Here is an 18,414-nt window from a genome sequence, read left to right on the forward strand (position 1 = left end):
AAACTCCTTTTATGTGTGAAGGTCCAGTCCCCTTGAACTCAGGACCTGGGCATTGTCCTTGAGCTTTTTTTGCTTAAGGCTAGCTCTCTACCACTTGAGCTACAGCTCCACTTTGAGCTTTTTTTTGGTAGTTAATTGGAGGAAAGACTCTCACAGACTTTGCTGCCTCAGCTGGCTTTGAACTGCAATCCTCAGTTCTCAGTCTCCCAAATAGGTACAGGCGTAAGCCAGCAGCACCCGGCTTAAATTCTATTTTGATAGGGAAGTGGAAGGATATTCAGTATTTAAGTTTAAAGTGTGAAAGCATACTTTGAACATACTTGAAAAGTCCTATTGGTAATTCATAAATGTCTTAACAATATTAATCTAACCATTTCCTCCGGCATCCAGTGTGTAACCGTAATCATAACAACATCATATTCAACATGTAGGTGAAAGAAGAGAAACCAAGGATATACATTTTGAAATTATGCAGTGGCATAAAAGGAGACCACAAAATATCTGAGGTATTAAATGAGGGGCTTCCACCTTTAAAACAGGAGTGGAACACCTATGAATCAGGTAACAGATCAGAAGTAAAGTATTAAAAAAAAGAAGAGACAAGAACAACAGCATTTCAAGTAGGATGGGCCAGATGCCAGCAAGAACACTTAAACAACAGATTCAGATACGCCCCCTAACTACAAAATCCAGTCAAAGGGGTTCCATTACGGAAAACCAGCCAGTAATACAGAGAGTGAACACCTGGTGATGATTTAGCAGTTAGACGGGATAAACCAAGACGGCATTCTGAGGACGCAGTGTCAAGACTGCTTCTGGGTGGAAGGAACTGGGACCTGAGCAAGCAGAAACACTGTGCCAGTCAGGCTATTTGTGCCCCTGGTGCAGATCGCAGCAATCCTCGGAATAGTCAATATATAACTACTGACCGCTCACTGTGTCAGGGAAGACGGTGCTCCTATCTTCAAATAACTCAAGAGAATGGATAATTAAATGCCTTTTTTAAAAAATGGTGCTTTAGCAATTTTTAAAAACATCTCTTTAAAAAGGAAAAAAAAGCACTCCAAATTCAAACAAATTACTTTTCCACTGTTGATTCTTGATTACTTTTGTGAATAATAGAAGACTTCTAAAATCTTGACCCATCTGTGGCAGAGGCTCAATATCATCTTTATTGTATGACTTTTCTCTTCAAAGACTAATATAGTTGACTATAGCTTTTTTCTTTAACAATCCCCAGGGAACCCTTTATAAGAAACAAGTAGTAGTCCCTCTTTGGACAAATCTGAAACCAGGATTTTGCTTACCCTGGCAAAGAGAAATACGAATGTACCCACTCCACCGATCTCATGCAATATGCTCTGGAGACTCTGGCACTCAGTAGGCTGGAGGGCCTTCAGCTGAGGAGGTTCTAGTGCGATGCTCTGGACTTCTTTTGAGCTGAAGGGTCTTTGAGAAAGCTGGGCTTTTGCTTGACCTTTGAGTCTAATCACTGGCTCATAGATTGTGTACTGAGCAGGGAAGTAAGTTGTGTACACAACTGAAAGATTTTCCTGAAAGACAAGTATTTTTCTTCAGTAACAACATAAAACTTAAAAAGGCGAGGTACCAGATAGCAAGTGAATATTTGAAAATGAAGACACTGGACTACTTTTGTCTTTCTTTTTAAAAGGTCACATAAGAAGCAAGGCTACTTCCCACTAAGGGGATATAAATGATCGGCTTCATTGAGCTGTGACTAATAAAGGAAAGCACCCATGGCTGAGAAGGGCGTGGCTTTGATCAGTTCAGAATATACATGAAATCATACTTACCACTACTGCTAGTTACAGCTAGGTCTTCTGTCATATTCATTATATACTAGGCACTGTTCTAAATAGCTAGACACACAGGAATTGGCCAGATGCCGGTAGCTCACGCCTGTCATCCTACCTACTCAGGAAGCCTAGGGCTGAGCATCATGGTTCAAAACCAGCCCAGGCAGGAAAGTCTGTGCGACTTATCTCCTATAAACTACCAAAAAAGTCAGAAGTGGGGCTGTGACTCAAGCGGTAGAGCACTAGCCTTGAGAGAAAGGAAAGAAAAAAAAAAAAACCTCAGGGACAGTGTCCAGATCCTGATTTCAGGATGGTACCCCACCCCCCCCAAAAAAAGAAAGAAAGAAAGAAAGAAAAGAAGACGAGGAAGAGGAGGGGAGGAGAGGAAGGGGGCGGGGGGAGGGAGAAACATAGGAATTCTGCCTCAGTTTACTCACATTTTTTGCTTTGAGTTTGCTCAGTGGCTGGCTAGCCGTTTAGAAGTGAGTTGAAACTAGAAACTAGATCTTTATACTATCACAAAACTCCACACTGTTATTAGCACAAGAAAATAAAGTAGACCTTGTTCTCCTATTTAGAAAGCAGTTTCACAGAACTAAAATCAAGAATCACATTGTTATCTCAGTCAATGCCCAAAAAGCCTTTGACAAAATACAACATCCATACCTATTAAAAGCTTTGGAGAGAACAGGAATAGATGGAACATTCCTCAAAACAATAAAAGCCATATACAACAGACCAACTGCTAATATCATATTAAATGGAGAGAAACTTAAATCATTCCCCCTAAACTCAGGAACAAGACAAGGATGCCCATTCTCCCCACTTCTTTTCAACATAGTGCTGGAATCCCTAGCCATAGCAATAAGGCAAGAGGAGGACATCAAAGGGATCCACATCGGCAAGGAAGAAATCAAGTTATCCCTATTCGCAGATGACATGATCTTATATCTGATGGGCCCAAAAAACTCAGTACCCAAACTCCTACACCTAATAAACCAATTTGGCAAAGTAGCAGGATACAAAATCAACCCACAAAAGTCAGCAGCTTTTCTGTACACCAGCAATAGACAAACAGAAAAGGAAATTATGGAAACAATTCCATCTACAGTAGCCAAAAAAAGAATAAAGTACCTAGGGATCAACTTAACCAAGGACGTGACGGACCTATTCAATGAAAACTACAAAAATCTAATAAGGGAAATCAAAGAAGACACAAGGAGATGGAAAGACCTCCCATGCTCATGGGTAGGCAGAATCAATATAGTGAAAATGGCCATATTGCCCAAATTGTTATACAAATTCAATGCAATACCTATCAAAATCCCAGCCACATTCTTCACTGAAATAGAGAAACCAATCCATAAATTCATATGGAACAGCAAAAAACCTAGAATAGCCAAAGCAATTCTAGGCAAAAAAAGCAGTGCAGGAGGTATCACAATACCAGACTTCAAGCTCTACTACAAGGCCATCATAACAAAAACAGCATGGTATTGGTATAAAAACAGATCCGAAGACCAATGGATTAGAACTGAAGACCCAGAAATAAAACCGCACTCTTACAGCCAACTGATATTCGACAAAGGAGCTAAAGACATACAATGGAATAAACATAGCCTCTTCAACTACTGGTGCTGGGAGAACTGGGCAGCCATATGCAGAAAACTCAAAGTAGACCCAAGCCTATCACCATGCACCAAGATCCACTCAAAATGGATCAAGGACCTCAACATCAGACCTGAATCCTTGAAACTACTGAAGGACAGAGTAGGAAAGACGCTAGAACTTATAGGCACAGGAAGGAACTTCCTGAATAGAGTCCCAGGGGCACAACAAATAGGGGAAAGACTCGACAAATGGGACTACTACAAATTAAAAAGTTTCTGCACAGCTAAGGACATAGCCACCAAAATAGAAAGACAGCCAACGATATGGGAAAGGATATTTACCAGCACAGCAACAGACAAAGGCCTGATATCGGTCATCTACAGAGAACTCAAAACACTAAGCCCCTCCAAGCCCAATAAACCTATTAGGAAATGGGCAAAAGAGCTAAAGAGAGACTTCACAAGAGAAGATATAAAAATGGCAAAGAAACACATGAGGAAATGCTCAACATCCCTGCTAGTAAAGGAAATGCAAATAAAAACAACCCTGAGATACCACCTCACCCCAGTTAGAATGGCCTATACTCTGAACTCAGGAAACAACAAATGCTGGAGGGGCTGTGGGGAAAGAGGAACCCTTCTCCATTGTTGGTGGGAGTGCAAATTAGTACAACCACTTTGGAGAACAGTATGGAGGTTTCTCAAAAAGCTCAATATAGACCTACCCTATGACCCAGCCATACCACTCCTAGGCATCTATCCTAAACAGCAAAATCCAAGATAATAAAAAGGCATTTGTACTTCCATGTTTATCGCGGCACAATTCACAATAGCCAAAATATGGAAACAACCCAGATGCCCCTCCACAGACGAATGGATCCAAAAATTATGGTACTTATACACAATGGAATACTACATAGCGATTAGGAATGGTGAAATACTGTTATTCGCAGGGAAATGGTCAGAACTTGAACAAATAATGTTGAGTGAGACAAGCCTAGAACACAGAAAACAAAGGGGCATGATCTCCCTGATATATGACTGTTAACAAAGGGAGACAGAGAGACAGTAGAGACCAAGTCTGTGAATACTGTATATGTTCTTGATACATTGTATATTGCATATATGTCAACCTGACCTAGACAAGGGATAGAAAAACAGGTCGTAAGATATCACAAGAAATGTACACACTGCCCTACTATGTAACTGCACCCTCTTTGCACAACACCTTGTAAAAAAATTTATATCCAATTAATTAAAAAAAAAAGAAAGCAGTTTCATCAGCACCTAGTTTGGCTCTCCCTCAAGCATCTCTGAAATACTTTAAAAGATAAATTAGGAGTCTGCTGAGTCTACTCTATAATCCCAGCTACTTAGGAGGTAAAACTAGGAGGGGGGTCCACTGGCTTTGCAGTTGGAGGCTAGCCTGGGCAAAAATTTAGCAAGATCCTACTTTAAAGAACAAGTGAGGCATGGTGGTGCATACCTGTAAGTCCCAGCTATGAGGGACAACGAGGTAGGAAGACCACAATCTGTACTTTCAGGAAAAATGAAATCCTTTCCAGGAAAACAAATCAGAAAGTAAGATAAAATTGTTTCTCGAACAAAGAATTTCTTGTGGTGTGTAAGCTTGGTACCACAGTGTCCCTAAAGCAGAAGCTCTCAAAGCTTGGCTCCTAATCACCCAGGAGTTTATTATAAAGGTAAATTCTTGGGGGGTGAGGGGGCACACCTAAGATCTACCCAGGTAGAGGTCCTGGCCCAGCAGCGTACGTTAAAACAAACCCTCAGGGTGCTGTGGCTGGACATGCACGCTGTCTCAGGAGGGCACCAGAGCAGATGTCGTCTAGCTACCGCAGGGCCTACGTACTAGAGACCGCCCAGCATCCTTAGAAGCCACTCAAAACAGCGGCTACTCCTCACACACCGCTTCCACACATGCCTTAGGGGGGAAAGGAATGTATACTTCAGAAAAGCATTATATGCACCTAATCTCAGGGCTTTCTGTTCTGCAGTTAGTAAGTAGATTACATACTTGGATTTCTTTTCTCTTTTCTTCTTTCCCTATCATGTACTTAGTAGGACAAAATAGTAGAATAATGTAAAATAGTAACAGAGATTTTCATATTAGCAAAATCAGCAATACTGTTTTTTGTTTGATTTTTGGTCAGTCCCAGGGCTAGAATTTAGGGCCTGGGTGCTGTCCCTAAGCTTTTGTGCTCAAGGCTGGTGCTCTACCACTTGAACCACAGCTCCACTTCTACTTTTTGGTGATTAATTGGAAATAAAAGAGTCTCATGGACTTTCCTGCCCAGGCTGGCTTCAAACTGTGATCCTCAGATCTCAGCCTCATGGGTAGCTAGGATTACAGGTCTAGGCCACCAGTACCTGGTAAAACTAGCACTACTTTTAAGGCAAAATTCCTAATTTTCATTGATATTAAATAATAAATTAACTAAAACCTGAAAACACATGTGATTAGCATTAGTACTACAACTGAATATCTGTATTTATTGCCAACCATATACTATTACAACTGAATATTAGTATGTATTTGTAAGTATGGACAGAAAATACAATGAATGATTTCCGAGTACATTAAGCTAAAAGTCTCTTATTTTCACTTATAAACATTTTCCTGAATGATTATAAAATGAATTAAACTTATATAATTACTAGAGAAATATAATTCCAAGGACAAGGGAATATAAATTTAAAATACAAGACAAATTTTTTCAAGGGATCCAAGTGTTCCAAAATTTTTCAGGAAAAAAAGATCCATGAAATGAAAATGTTAAGAAACGAAATGGAAAACTTTACAAATCTAGTCCATTGATTACACATTTCAATACACATATAAGCTTACTAGAAAGTCACATAACTGCCAAACAATTCTATTACTAGAACTTCCTCTCAATGGCTACCTAATAACACTCTACTTGCTGCTTATAAATATATATATAATAATGTAAAAAAAACTTATAGACTCAAGACTTACAATTAAGAGGCCAAGGTCCACATGTTTCTTGGTCATAAACAGCTCTCTGACTTGCTCACAGTGCAGTATCTCTTTATTAATGTACCTGGAGTAGTCTATGGCGGGCTTGCCATACTTACATGGCATTACCGACGTATGGTTGGGTCCACAAGCATAAAGATAAAAGGCTTCTTGTGAACCAATCTTAGCTCCTAAACAGCAAAAATAAATAAATAAAATAAAGCCAGTTATTCAAAGCACTACAAGTAGAATTTCCCATAAAAAGAAAGCCAATGAAGGGGCTTTGCAAGATTCTTTCAGATCTTCACTATCCTGATAAAACTGCTAGAGCCTCAATTTTCAACTATTCTAAGTTTCCTGGTTTCGATACTGAATTTTCTAGGGTTGTAAAACATCGATTTAACATGGGGGGAATATAGTCCTACATTATATATCAACTGTAAGACACAGATGGGTTAGAAAATATTAAAGTATTTCTTTCAAGGGAAAAAAAAAACATACCATTGAAGAGAAGCAAATTTCCCAGGTCCCATTTTCCAGCCAACTGCAAAAATTCTTCTTGAGCTGACAAACAATGACCAATCATGCAGAATGTTTTGTTGCTATCAGATGATAAGCTTGTTTTTCTTGGAAGCATAAAATCCAAAATGACATCCGATTTCCTAAATAAAAACCAAGTTAAGTCAATGACTTCAGGGAGTACTGGCACTAAGCATCTTCAAGGAATGATTGTACAATGAACGACTTTTCTGTTTGGTACTGGATGGCTGTCATGGAGGCCTGGGAGGCTGAACATGGGAGCCTCTCTTGGTCAGAGAGGTTAGTGGTCCACAAGCCACAGGGCATGAGGCAGAAGAGGTGGCTAGAGACCCTGCCTGCAACCGGCCACGGGAGGGAGGACCAGACATCTGCTGCAAGCTGTCTCTGCCTTGTGTACTTTCCTAGGCAACCTCCCCTTAATTTTACCAAGGAGCTTCCCACTTTGGCAAACAAATCCTAACATGTCATGATCTCTAGGAGGCCTTCAAAAGCCAATCAGAACCTTCAAGCTGTACTCAGTCCAGCCACTGAAAGGCAAGTGCTTTCTGCATTTTGTCTTTTCAGTACTAAAGACGGCGGAGATTTTGCTAAGCTAATTAGGAATGCAAGACAGTGCCAGGAACGGTAAAGTAAGGCTTTCTCGCGGGTTTCACCTCTGTCTTAAGTGAAGGTAATGAGGGCGCCTATCGAGGGAAGGCCTGAAGTCTGCACAAAGACCTTAACTAAGCCAACTTGGCTAAACTCCGTTTGAGAAAGTTAAAAGTTTAAGGCTATTTCACATTTACGAGATAAATTCAGCTATCTTAATAGGATTTCTTTTCCAGTACCGGGGTTTGAACTTACAGAGTCGCACTTTTACCCAGCTTGTACGCTCTACCATTTAAGCCATGCTTCAAGCCTGACGTTTAGCTGGTTGTTTTTGGATATGAAGTCTCATGACCCTTCTGTACAGAATGAACTCGATTCATGATGCTCCAGACCTCAGCCTTCTGAGTAGCTAGGATTGCATGTATAAGCCAAGGGCACCTCACTAGGAACTTTTTATCTATTTGTTTTTAAGTAGTTGTACAAAGGAGTTGTTATTCAACAAAGCAATTTATGAATATAATGCATCTTGATCAATGTCACACCTTTCAACATTCTTACTCATCCCTTTCAACCCATCCCCCACTCACTTTTCTTAATCTTGTAGAATACACTTTGAATTTTTTTTTTTTTACTGCATTCTCTCCCTCACCTCCTGGAACTTTTTAAATAAAGGAAAAAACAGAGATAATCTGCCATCTAGCGGCATTACTACATAATATAATTTTTTTTTCTTTTTTAAAGAATGAAGGAAAAAGAATAATTTAACAAATATGAAGTATTTACTGCTTCAATGCCTGGCACATAGTGGTCCCAGAAAAATATGTGAATGAAAATATCTTCATTAACAAAGGCTATAGCACTCTAGGTACACAATAAAAACGGTCCATTTAGGACTGGGAATATGGCCTAGTGGCAAGAGTGCTTGATTCATATACATGAAGCCCTGGGTTCGATTCCCCAGCACCACATATACAGAAAATGTCCAGAAGTGGCGCTGTGGCTCAAGTGGCAGAGTGCTAGCCTTGAGCAAAGAGAAGCCAGGGACAGTGCTCAGGCCCTGAGTCCAAGGCCCAGGACTGGAAAAAAAATTATGTGGTTACAGAAATGTGGTTTTCAGCTGTGATGTTAAATTGCAAATCAGTGGAAATGGAGTAGACCTTCCAAAAGTATGGGACATAATTGCCCTCCTTGTTCTAGGAAACAGAATTTTTCTATCCCTGCCCCCCCCGAAAAAAATTCATGTTGAGATATATGGTTTTTGTTTTATTCATTTGAGATCATACTAAATACTTTATACAATATTTTCACATGCACAAATCTACCCATTAGTGCTTTTCAGAAGGGGATAAAGGGTAGGGGAAGTGCAAAATAAAGATTATTGGCTGTTTCATTAAAAAAAAAAAAAAAAAACAAAACAAAAAAAACGGTCCATTTACCTAGGGGCTCATGCTTATAATCCTAGCTACGCAGGAGGCTGAGATCTGAGTATTGCGGTTCAAAGCCAGCCTGGATAAGACAGTCTGTGAGACTCTTATCTACAATAAACTACTTAGAAAAAGCCAGAAGTTGTGCTGTGGCTCAGATGGTAGAGTACTACTAGGCTTGAGCACAAAAAAGACTCAGGGACAGCACCCAGGCCCTGAATTCAAGCCCTGGGACGAGGGAGGAAAAAAAGGCCAATTTAATCAAATTTAGACATGTCAACTTGGCATTCAATATCACCTGTTAATAAGTATTTTCATCTTACCTATTCAGTTTTATTTCTCATTATTCAACTTATACTTTCTAGCCAACTTGATCCTCTCCTATGATCAACTAGTTTTGAGTTCTATATCCTCCTCCATGCTATTTTATTCAATAAATAGTTCTCAACTCTTACAAACCAAAGACACCTGATAGTTCATTCAGTGTTTGGATAGTCTACAGTTCTCCTGTGAGGTAAAACTCATGTAACACTTCACCTGAATCTATCACTTGGTACATATCTAGGACTCGACCTAATCTGCCACCTGACATACTTAAGTCACTCCAATTTCTTTTGGAAATCTAATTTAACTTAGATATTCACTTTATTTAAATAACTCCCTATGGATTCACTTTTATAATAAACGCACTTGTATCATCATTTGAGAAACAAAATTAGAGATTCCAAAATTCTTGATTAATATGTAATATACATATTACAATATACATACACACATACACATATTAAAATCTACAATGTCTAGGTGTCTGCATACCCACCAAAGCCAATCATCCATCAGTATCCACAGGAGACTGGCTCCAGGACTCTGCACCAACACCAGTATCCAAGGATGTTCAAGTCTCTTATATGAAACGGCCTATTTACATATGATCTACATTTATCGCTGTGTTCCTTAAACCTCAACTAGATTACTAATTCCTAATACAATGAAAAAATTTTGTAAACAGCTGTTATACTGTCTTTTTTGGGAAAATGTCTGCCTAAGTTCATAACAGACACAACTTTTTCTGAAGTATTTTTAATTCAGGTTGTTGAATCCACAAATACAGACAAATCCATGGATGTGGTAGGCTGACTATAGTAATTTTCAGCAGTTACTTCTATGGAAGATTTATTTTGTACAAAAATAATAAAAAGAAAAAAATTGTGATCTAAGTTTCTATGTTAAGATGTAGTAATTTTTGCATGGTTTTCTGTAAACAGTTTCAGAAGCAATAAAAGGCTGAACTTAAAACTGTAACTGAGATCAGAAAGTGTTTTCTAAAACTGCTTCCTACCTCTGCCCAGAGATCCAGATGGAGACTTTCCCATGAATGTTCTTCTTCCCTTGTGGCTGCTGTAGGTAGGTGAGAACTAAATGTTGCCATTTGCTTGAAAGGAAAATATTTTCCTGTGATTCAGCTTGTGCAAGTAAAACAGCTTTTGTATCATCGTTTGAGTCCATGCACATGCTAGAGAAAAAGAGAACGAAAACATGAAAATTCTCACCTCAGAATTGAACACACAGTAATCGAAGCGAAGCTATAACTCCAAACATGTAAGTGACATTTAAAACCAGTTCTCTTTTAAAGTAAGCTAAATGAAAAGGCAAACAAGATTTGTTCTACAATCTGACAGATGAAGCACACTGCCTGCTGTTCATAATTTAGAAACCAGTTGTAAATAAATTTATTATTTCTATTTATAGTCATTGCCATTTTAGAAACTGCAATATAATATTTGGTTCATAAATAAATAAATACATGTTATAATAAATGTCTCAGTGCCAGAATATATTAGATATCTAGTCTACTTTGGAGATTACTGATAGCATATATTTAAAAAAGCAGCTGATGACATTTATAACATTTACAAACATATTCTTAAATAGCACATTTGGTTTATAGAGATCTATACAAATAGGATCAGTGTTCATATTAAACACAAATGTTAGGATAATAACATAATGTAGGATTTATAGATTTTGGAGTAAAACAGTGTTCTATTACCAAGGTGATATTAGTAACTGTTAGAATATGTCTTCTTTTTTCAAATGAGTTATCTTTTTTGTGATGATCTTTAGTAGCAGATTTCACATTTTAATATCGCCTACATAAATTATTTGAATACAAGATCTATTTGTTAGAAGTTGAAACCATCAATACCGAAAGGTAAAAGTGCCCCTGTGGGGACTGGCCCACACTTGGATCATCAACGCTTTGGAACCCAGTGAAATCAGATGAACACAGCCTTCTTCTATTAGTCTTTCACCAGGGTCTACAGACTCGGCACCTTCTGTTCTGTCGCTCTCTAGGAGAAAAAAATATTAATTAAAATGGTTAACAAAATATCTCACAAAAACTCACAGAGCTGGATGCCAGTGCTTCACCCTTGTGATCTTAGCTACTCAGGAGACTGAAATCTAGGGATTTCAATTTGATACCAGCCCAGGCAGGAAAGTCTTGGAGACTCTTATCTTCCATTAACCACACACTCACACACACACACCCCACTTTTTATGTGCATGCATATGTGCGTACGTGTGTACACGTTTCTGCAGATGGACTTTCAGACCTCACATATGCTAGACAAGCATTCTAGCACTGAATTCGAGCCACAGTTCCTAGTCCCTACATTGCTCTCACTGAACAGTCTGGTCACAGGAGAACAAGATGAAGTGTTAAGGCAGCACAACAACAGTTCCTCAGTTAGAGAGAATAGAAACGTACTTCGCTCTAACTCCAGAGAATAGCTGAGATAGGTAAGTGTTCAGTGACAAGTACTAGAACAGGGCCATTGCTATAAAGCACAGAAGGAGAATTTGAGATTTTAAAAAAAGAGGATAGAATAGGGCATGTCTAACAGGGGAGCAGGGAAACACATCAGTCAGCAGAGGTGCTTACTACAGAGTTTTCTTCCTTTCCCTAACATCAGGAGCCTTCCTAATCCAGTAATAGGACCAGAAACTAGGCAAGAATGTGTCTGACTATGCCAACAGTAGTTACATATACACACAACAAAAGTATAAGAGGAAATGGATATTTTAAGGCTATCTGAAAACCTAGGTTTTGGTAATTCAGAACCTGTCACCATTAAGTAAAGCCTTTAAGGTAGAGAGCGTGTAAGACCCAGTTACAACACTGCCATGTAGCCTTTAGGTTCAACCCAAACTGCAATCTGAAAACCTTAGTGTACAAGTCAGATGATCCATCGTACCTGTTCCATCTAAACTACCGTCCTGTAGAACCAACCACTTGTTCTTTTTCTTCCTTCTCTTTCCTCTTTCTGCAGTACTCTCAGATTCATGGACAGACTCCACATTGAACCACAGAGAAACACTGAAACCTTCTGACAGGTGTGGCCAGCAGTTCTGCCCCAGCAGCGGCAAGTGGATTGGGGCTACGTGCCAAGAGGAAAGGAGACGGTGGGGGAAACCCTCTCTGCCGGCTTCTTTCCTGCCCTGGGAAATCCGTGCTCTTCTCAATAAGCCCATGGCTTTGTTGTTCAGAATCCCAAGACACTTTTGTGACGAGACACCATTGCTTACACTTGGAGTGTGCAGCAAAGGGAAGGTCAGGTACTGTGAGGGGCTCATGGCAACGTCACTCTCAACAACTCTCAACACACCCAGAAGAAGAATTTCCTAGAGAAAGACAAATGAAATTCTATAGTCAAGTAACCAAGAACCTAATTTTGAAATTAAAGCTCTCAGTAAAAATATAAACATACCCACACAAAGCAACATTCTGTTGGTTAACATCTTTACAATTTTCTTTTTTGTTTAGTTAAAATAGGAAGCAGACACATTATTCTTTTTTTATTTCAATAAATATTATTTGATATGATAAGCAACACGAAGGCCTTGGTGCCTTTGCGTTCCTCTCTGAAGAACATCCTCCTTTGGTGTCACTGTGTCTGCATGCCTAGAGTCCTGTATAATTTATCATGTCCCTGTGTATTTTAGATGTAGCTTCCACATATGAGAGAAACACACACCCTGCAGATACATCATTATTAACCTGTGGATCTCATAGTTTAAATTTGGATGACTTTGTGATACATATCTAATATTTACGGGTTAGCTTTAAGAAGTATGAATGAGATAATTACATGGGAAATCATTTCGACAAAACAAAAATTATTTTTGAGTGAGAGATATAACCAGAGGCCTTACAAACTCTTGAGCTTTCTGCATGATGTTACACCATGACTGACTTCGTAAGATCAAGAGCTCAATTGCTGTCTAACTGATTTCACAAGCTTGTTCCCGTCAAGTAAGTGGAATTACTGTAGAACCATAGCCACTATCAAAAGAAAGAATTTAGCGATTTCTAAACAATAAAGAGTGCACCTCATTAAGGTATTAATGAAAAATGCAAAATTAAAGGCATATTTACTGTACACGGAGATTTCTCCAGAAATATTCTCAAAAGAAGGGTTAGATCCTCTGAACATGTTCTTGAGCTCATTAAAGATACTAGCAGATCCACCAACACTCGCTGGCATCCTAAATTTTAAGTACAGGAGAAAATTTAAAGCCATTATATACTTAATTAAAGGAAATTAATAAAAGAAAACTGACCATTTCATTGAAGGCAATCAAATACTGTCACATCTTCAATGTATTATAAATAATTTAGGAGTACAAAATTTGCTGAATAGCAACATAATTAAATACAATCCAACCAATCAACTGAGAGAAGCAATTTTCTTAAAAATTGGCTAAGCCAGGCTGGGAATATGGCCTAGTGGCAACAGAACTTGCCTTGTATACATGAAGCCCTCGGTTCGATTCCTCAGCACCACATATACAGAAAATGGCCAGAAGTGGCGCTGTGGCTCAAGTGACAGAGTGCTAGCCTTGAGCAAAAGGAAGCCAGGGACAGTGCTCAGGCCCTGAGTCCAAGGCCCAGGACTGGCAAAAAAAAAAAAAAAATTGGCTAAGCCAAGTGCCAGTGGCTCACACCTGTAGTTCTAGCCACTCAGGAGACTGAGGTATGAGATCATGATTTGAAAACAGCCTAGACAGGAAAGTCTATGGGACTCTTATGTCCAATTAACCAGCAAAAAAGTCAGAAGTGAAGCTCAAATGGTAGAATTCTAGCATTGAGTGAAAAAGCTCAGGAACAATGCCCAAGCCCTGAGTTCAAGCCCCAGGAAGGGTACAAAATATAAAAAACAAAAAGATTGGCTAAACTAAGTAAAGCATTCATTAAAGAAGCATAAATCAATACAGTATTTGTTAGATAAACTGATCCCCCCATAAAAATAATATAGTACCTTCTCATCCTGAAATGCTTAAACTGTAACTGTCACTTACTACATGGAAAAATAAATATCAGAAATAACATAGAAAATACTAAAGATCGTGTTAAGTATTTAAATACTATGTTATTTAATTTAAACATTTTCTTTATTTTAGTAAGGGGTTTAGCATAAAATACAAATAATGGTTCATAAATTCTTGGTACTGGGGCTGGGGATATGGCCCAGTGGCAAGAGTGCTCACCTCGCATACATGAAGCCCTGGGTTCGATTCCCCAACACCACATATGTAGAAAACGGCCAGAAGGGGCACTGTGGCTCAAGTGGCAGAATGCTAGCCTTGAACAAAAAGAAGCCAGGGACAGTGCTCAGGCCCTGAGTCCAAGCCCCAGGACTGGCAAAAAAAAAAAAAAAAAAATTCTTGGTACTAGGGGATAGAGCACTTGCCCAGCAAGCATGAGACTCTAGATTCCATTGCTACCACTGCAAAAATTAAAAAATATTTCCTTACAGGAAAATAGTACTAGTATTTGTAGAGTACAATCTAGTGTTCCAAGTATATTTTTATATGCATTATCTCAGTTGATTCTCATCATGAACATGCATGGGTAATAAGATATATAAACATCATAAACCCCCTTAAAACCACAAAGGAATATTCCTGCCAACAATGTATAATCTTAATTTAAATACCACACAAACAAAAATGAACATTTCATGTATATTGATCTTCATTCTCCAGCTAAATTTTAGGTTTATTGGGGTTAGAAATCAGAAGACATGAATTTCTCAAGTATCTGAGAGAACAGACAAAAGACAGTATCAGGTGCAATGCTACTGAACAAGTGACATAAGCCCCTGTGGTCCACAGGTTCCTTTCTACTCAACAGACACCCTGCCTACTTTATTTTTATTTTCATTTTTTTCTGCCAGTCCTGAGGCTTGAACTGAAGGGCTGAGCACTGACTGTGTCCCTGGCTTCTTTTTGCTCAAGGCTAGCACTCTACCTCTTGAGCCACAGCGCCACTTCTGGCATTTTCTGTTTATGCGGTGCTGATGAATTGAACCCAGGGCTTCATGCACGCAAGGTGAGCACTCTACCGCTAGGCCACATTCCCAAGCCCCCTGCCTAACTTTATTGAGTGAGTGTGAGCAATAAATGTATGTAACAAAGAAACAGATGGTGCATATAAAATATTTTGGAAATCACAGAGCACTAGTGTCAGTATAGCTGTGATATCAACTATATGGAGAGTAATAATATCACATCAAAGCTATTTGTTTATAATCAACAGTTTCAGCTCACCTTGAAAATCAGAATCAGCTTGTGTTAAAATACTCAAGAATCCTCCTAAAAGGCTTTTCACAGTTCCCTGAAGATTTAAAAAATGAAACATAAGAAGTTAAATTATTTTATCTTGTGGATGCATGATTACAACATCATAATGACTTTTTTCCTAGAAAACCTACTTGCAGGATTATGTATTTCTTTTTCATTGAATATTCTGATTTTGTAATTTTTGAATTCTGGCTTTTTGAAACAGTGACCATACATTATAAATGTATTTTTTAAAACATTACTCATTTTCAGAAATGATGGAGACTTTATTACTGGTTAGCTGACAATAATACTAAGTTTTACACTACGCTAGAGAAACATGGAATTGGACGCTTTGGAACATCACTTGAAGGGCGAAGCACAGTTAAAGTATCATAGAGGTGAACAATCATCTCTAGCTTCCAGAGAGGCCAGGCTGTGAGGACATGGGCAATTGGGTAGGAGTGAGATAAGCAGCCATGAAATTGATTACATCTTTTACCTGCTGCATGAGCAGAAAAACATTCTTTTCCTTCTGCCTGATAATTGTCAGGAAACTCTCAAATACATGAGTAAGCACATCTAGCTTGGCTTTGCTAGCAGACAGTAAATTTAATTCCAGCATACAAATCTCAGGGTAGACTATTTCCCCTTGAGTGAGGTTTTCAAGTAAGTCATTGAGACCTACGGAGGCACAGAAACCTTCTGCTTCAGGCTTTACTTCTAACCCTGAAAAGAACAAAGAAAAATTATTTTTATTCCTTAAACACTGAATAAATATTTCAAAGTTAATTCACCATTTCATAGATACAGTAATAAAAGTATAAGATGGTAACAAAACCTTTTCCTACAATATTACTTTAATTAAGGTGTATATCCTGAACAATCAAGTCTTATAGATGGTCTGAACTTTAACAAATCACCTTAAAAGAAATTCTGCTCTTCAATAAAACTATAAATATTACTGACAGCAACTGTTATAGACATGTTACAGATCGAATACATCCTTTGACACAACTGGGAAAACAAACACTATTCCACACTTCATGAACTCAAAATACCTAAACCCCAGGATAATTTAATTTGCTTGTCTATCACCTGTGTGAAAATAGGAGGCTTGGCTACCGGCTGGTTGAATTCTACACTGTCTCTTTTATAATTGAGAAACAGACACTGTTCTAATGAATAGTACATTTAGGAAATTTTAACTGATATTCAGAAAGACTGTTGCACTCTTTTAGATTCATATAGTGGAAAAATGTATGAGTATCTACTCAAAGTAGAATTCTTTAGGTCAAGCTTTAGTGAGCAAACATAAAAAGGAAGAAATCTACCATTGTAAAATCTTACCTATTGTGATAAAACTACCATTAAACACATCGATCACAAATTCTTTACACATTTAACTAAAGCATCCATGACTATTCCTTCACTTCACTATTATTCAAAGAGAAAATAACTCTCAGGAAGCTGAACTACTTTAAGCCCAGTGAAGAGGAGGAGCACTGGGAAGTGTAGTTCCGTTCTGAGGACAAGCTGGGCTGCAGCCTGTCATGGAAGGACACCTGCATTCCCTCTCCTTGTGCTTTAAAATGAATGGCTGGGGTCTGGGGCAAGCTCTTATTTTTTCCTGAGAGGTTCCTTTGCCTCTTCAGAGAGGGCTTCCCCAACCTTCCAGTCACTGCTGTCACCTGGTTTTCTATTTCGTGTGTCGTGTGCTTTTGTCCATTATTTTCTTTCTTTCCTGCTAAGGTGTGTGTAACAGCAGGGAATCTGTCCTTCAGCTAATGTTCATAACAAAACAGATTTCACTGTTTCAAACTGAATGTACAAATTTCAGATTGGTTGTGAGATCAAATACAATGGCAATGCAGTGCATTTTTTTTAAGATGTAAAGCAATACAAGCTCTAAAGTGGTATCGTTACAAGTCATTTTGTTCATTCACAATCTAACTTGCAGATGTAATCACAAGAGCATCTGCGAGTACCATCGTCCCCAGGTTCACCGTCCTCAGGGTTGCTCTCACTGTCTGCTTCATAACCTCCTTCTTCACCCAGAAGTTTGGAACTACAACACTGAGAATCCTCGGCTTCTTCTGAAAAATCTCCAGGCTGGGATGACAATTCTTCCCCAGGTGGACGACTCTACGGACCAGAATTCAAAGGAAACACTTGTAACAGCCACTCATTTTTTATAATATAATATCACTCAAAAGTCATTTTATGGGCTGGGGATATGGCCTAGTGGCAAGAGAGCTTGCCTCCCATACATGAAGCCCTAGGTTCGATTCCCCAGCACCACGTATACAGAAAATGGCCAGAAGGGGCGCTGTGACTCAAGTGGCAGAGTACTAGCCTTGAGCAAAAAGAAGCCAGGGACAATGCTCAGGCCCTGAGTCCAAGGCCCAGGACTGGCAAAAAAAAAAAAAAAGTCATTTTATGAAGTGTCAATATTTCAACAAAATCCACTCTCCAAAAAGAAATGTACCTTTTACCTGATTTATGTAACTGTAACCCCTCTATACATCACCTTTATAATAAAAATTTACAATTATACAAAAAAAAAACCAGTAACCACCGTAAAACTATGCTATTCATACAGCAAAATTTCCCAGACCCTCTCAGACAGTATCACAACCAAAAGGCATTTTAGATTAGATATGGAAGCTCAGATCTGAAATCCTGGATTCTCAAGAGACTAAGATCAGGAGGATAGCACTTTGAGGTTATTCCCTGTAAAAAGTTTGTGACACTTCATCTTAACTAATGAAAGGCCGGGCAGGGTTGTACTTGCCTATCAGACCAACTACAAA

The 18,414-nt window shown here is 38.7% G+C and overlaps 1 protein-coding gene across 1 annotated transcript in view; it reads right to left on the reverse strand.

Moving 5' to 3' along the window:
• The window catches only part of Lyst (lysosomal trafficking regulator), a 100,394-nt gene that overhangs the window by 64,862 nt on the left and 17,118 nt on the right, over positions 1–18,414 (reverse strand). Inside the window, exons 7-16 of the mRNA XM_048367998.1 lie at positions 17,590–17,746; positions 16,104–16,330; positions 15,590–15,656; positions 13,416–13,525; positions 12,235–12,661; positions 11,184–11,328; positions 10,317–10,490; positions 6,927–7,087; positions 6,426–6,616; positions 1,230–1,553 (exon numbers count right to left, since the gene is read on the reverse strand). Of these exons, the coding sequence (XP_048223955.1) occupies positions 1,230–1,553; positions 6,426–6,616; positions 6,927–7,087; positions 10,317–10,490; positions 11,184–11,328; positions 12,235–12,661; positions 13,416–13,525; positions 15,590–15,656; positions 16,104–16,330; positions 17,590–17,746 (1,983 nt within the window). The remainder of the gene's footprint in view (positions 1–1,229; positions 1,554–6,425; positions 6,617–6,926; positions 7,088–10,316; positions 10,491–11,183; positions 11,329–12,234; positions 12,662–13,415; positions 13,526–15,589; positions 15,657–16,103; positions 16,331–17,589; positions 17,747–18,414) is intronic.

The sequence above is a fragment of the Perognathus longimembris genome, chromosome 18, assembly GCF_023159225.1.
Source record: "Perognathus longimembris pacificus isolate PPM17 chromosome 18, ASM2315922v1, whole genome shotgun sequence".
Lineage (NCBI taxonomy): Eukaryota > Metazoa > Chordata > Mammalia > Rodentia > Heteromyidae > Perognathus > Perognathus longimembris.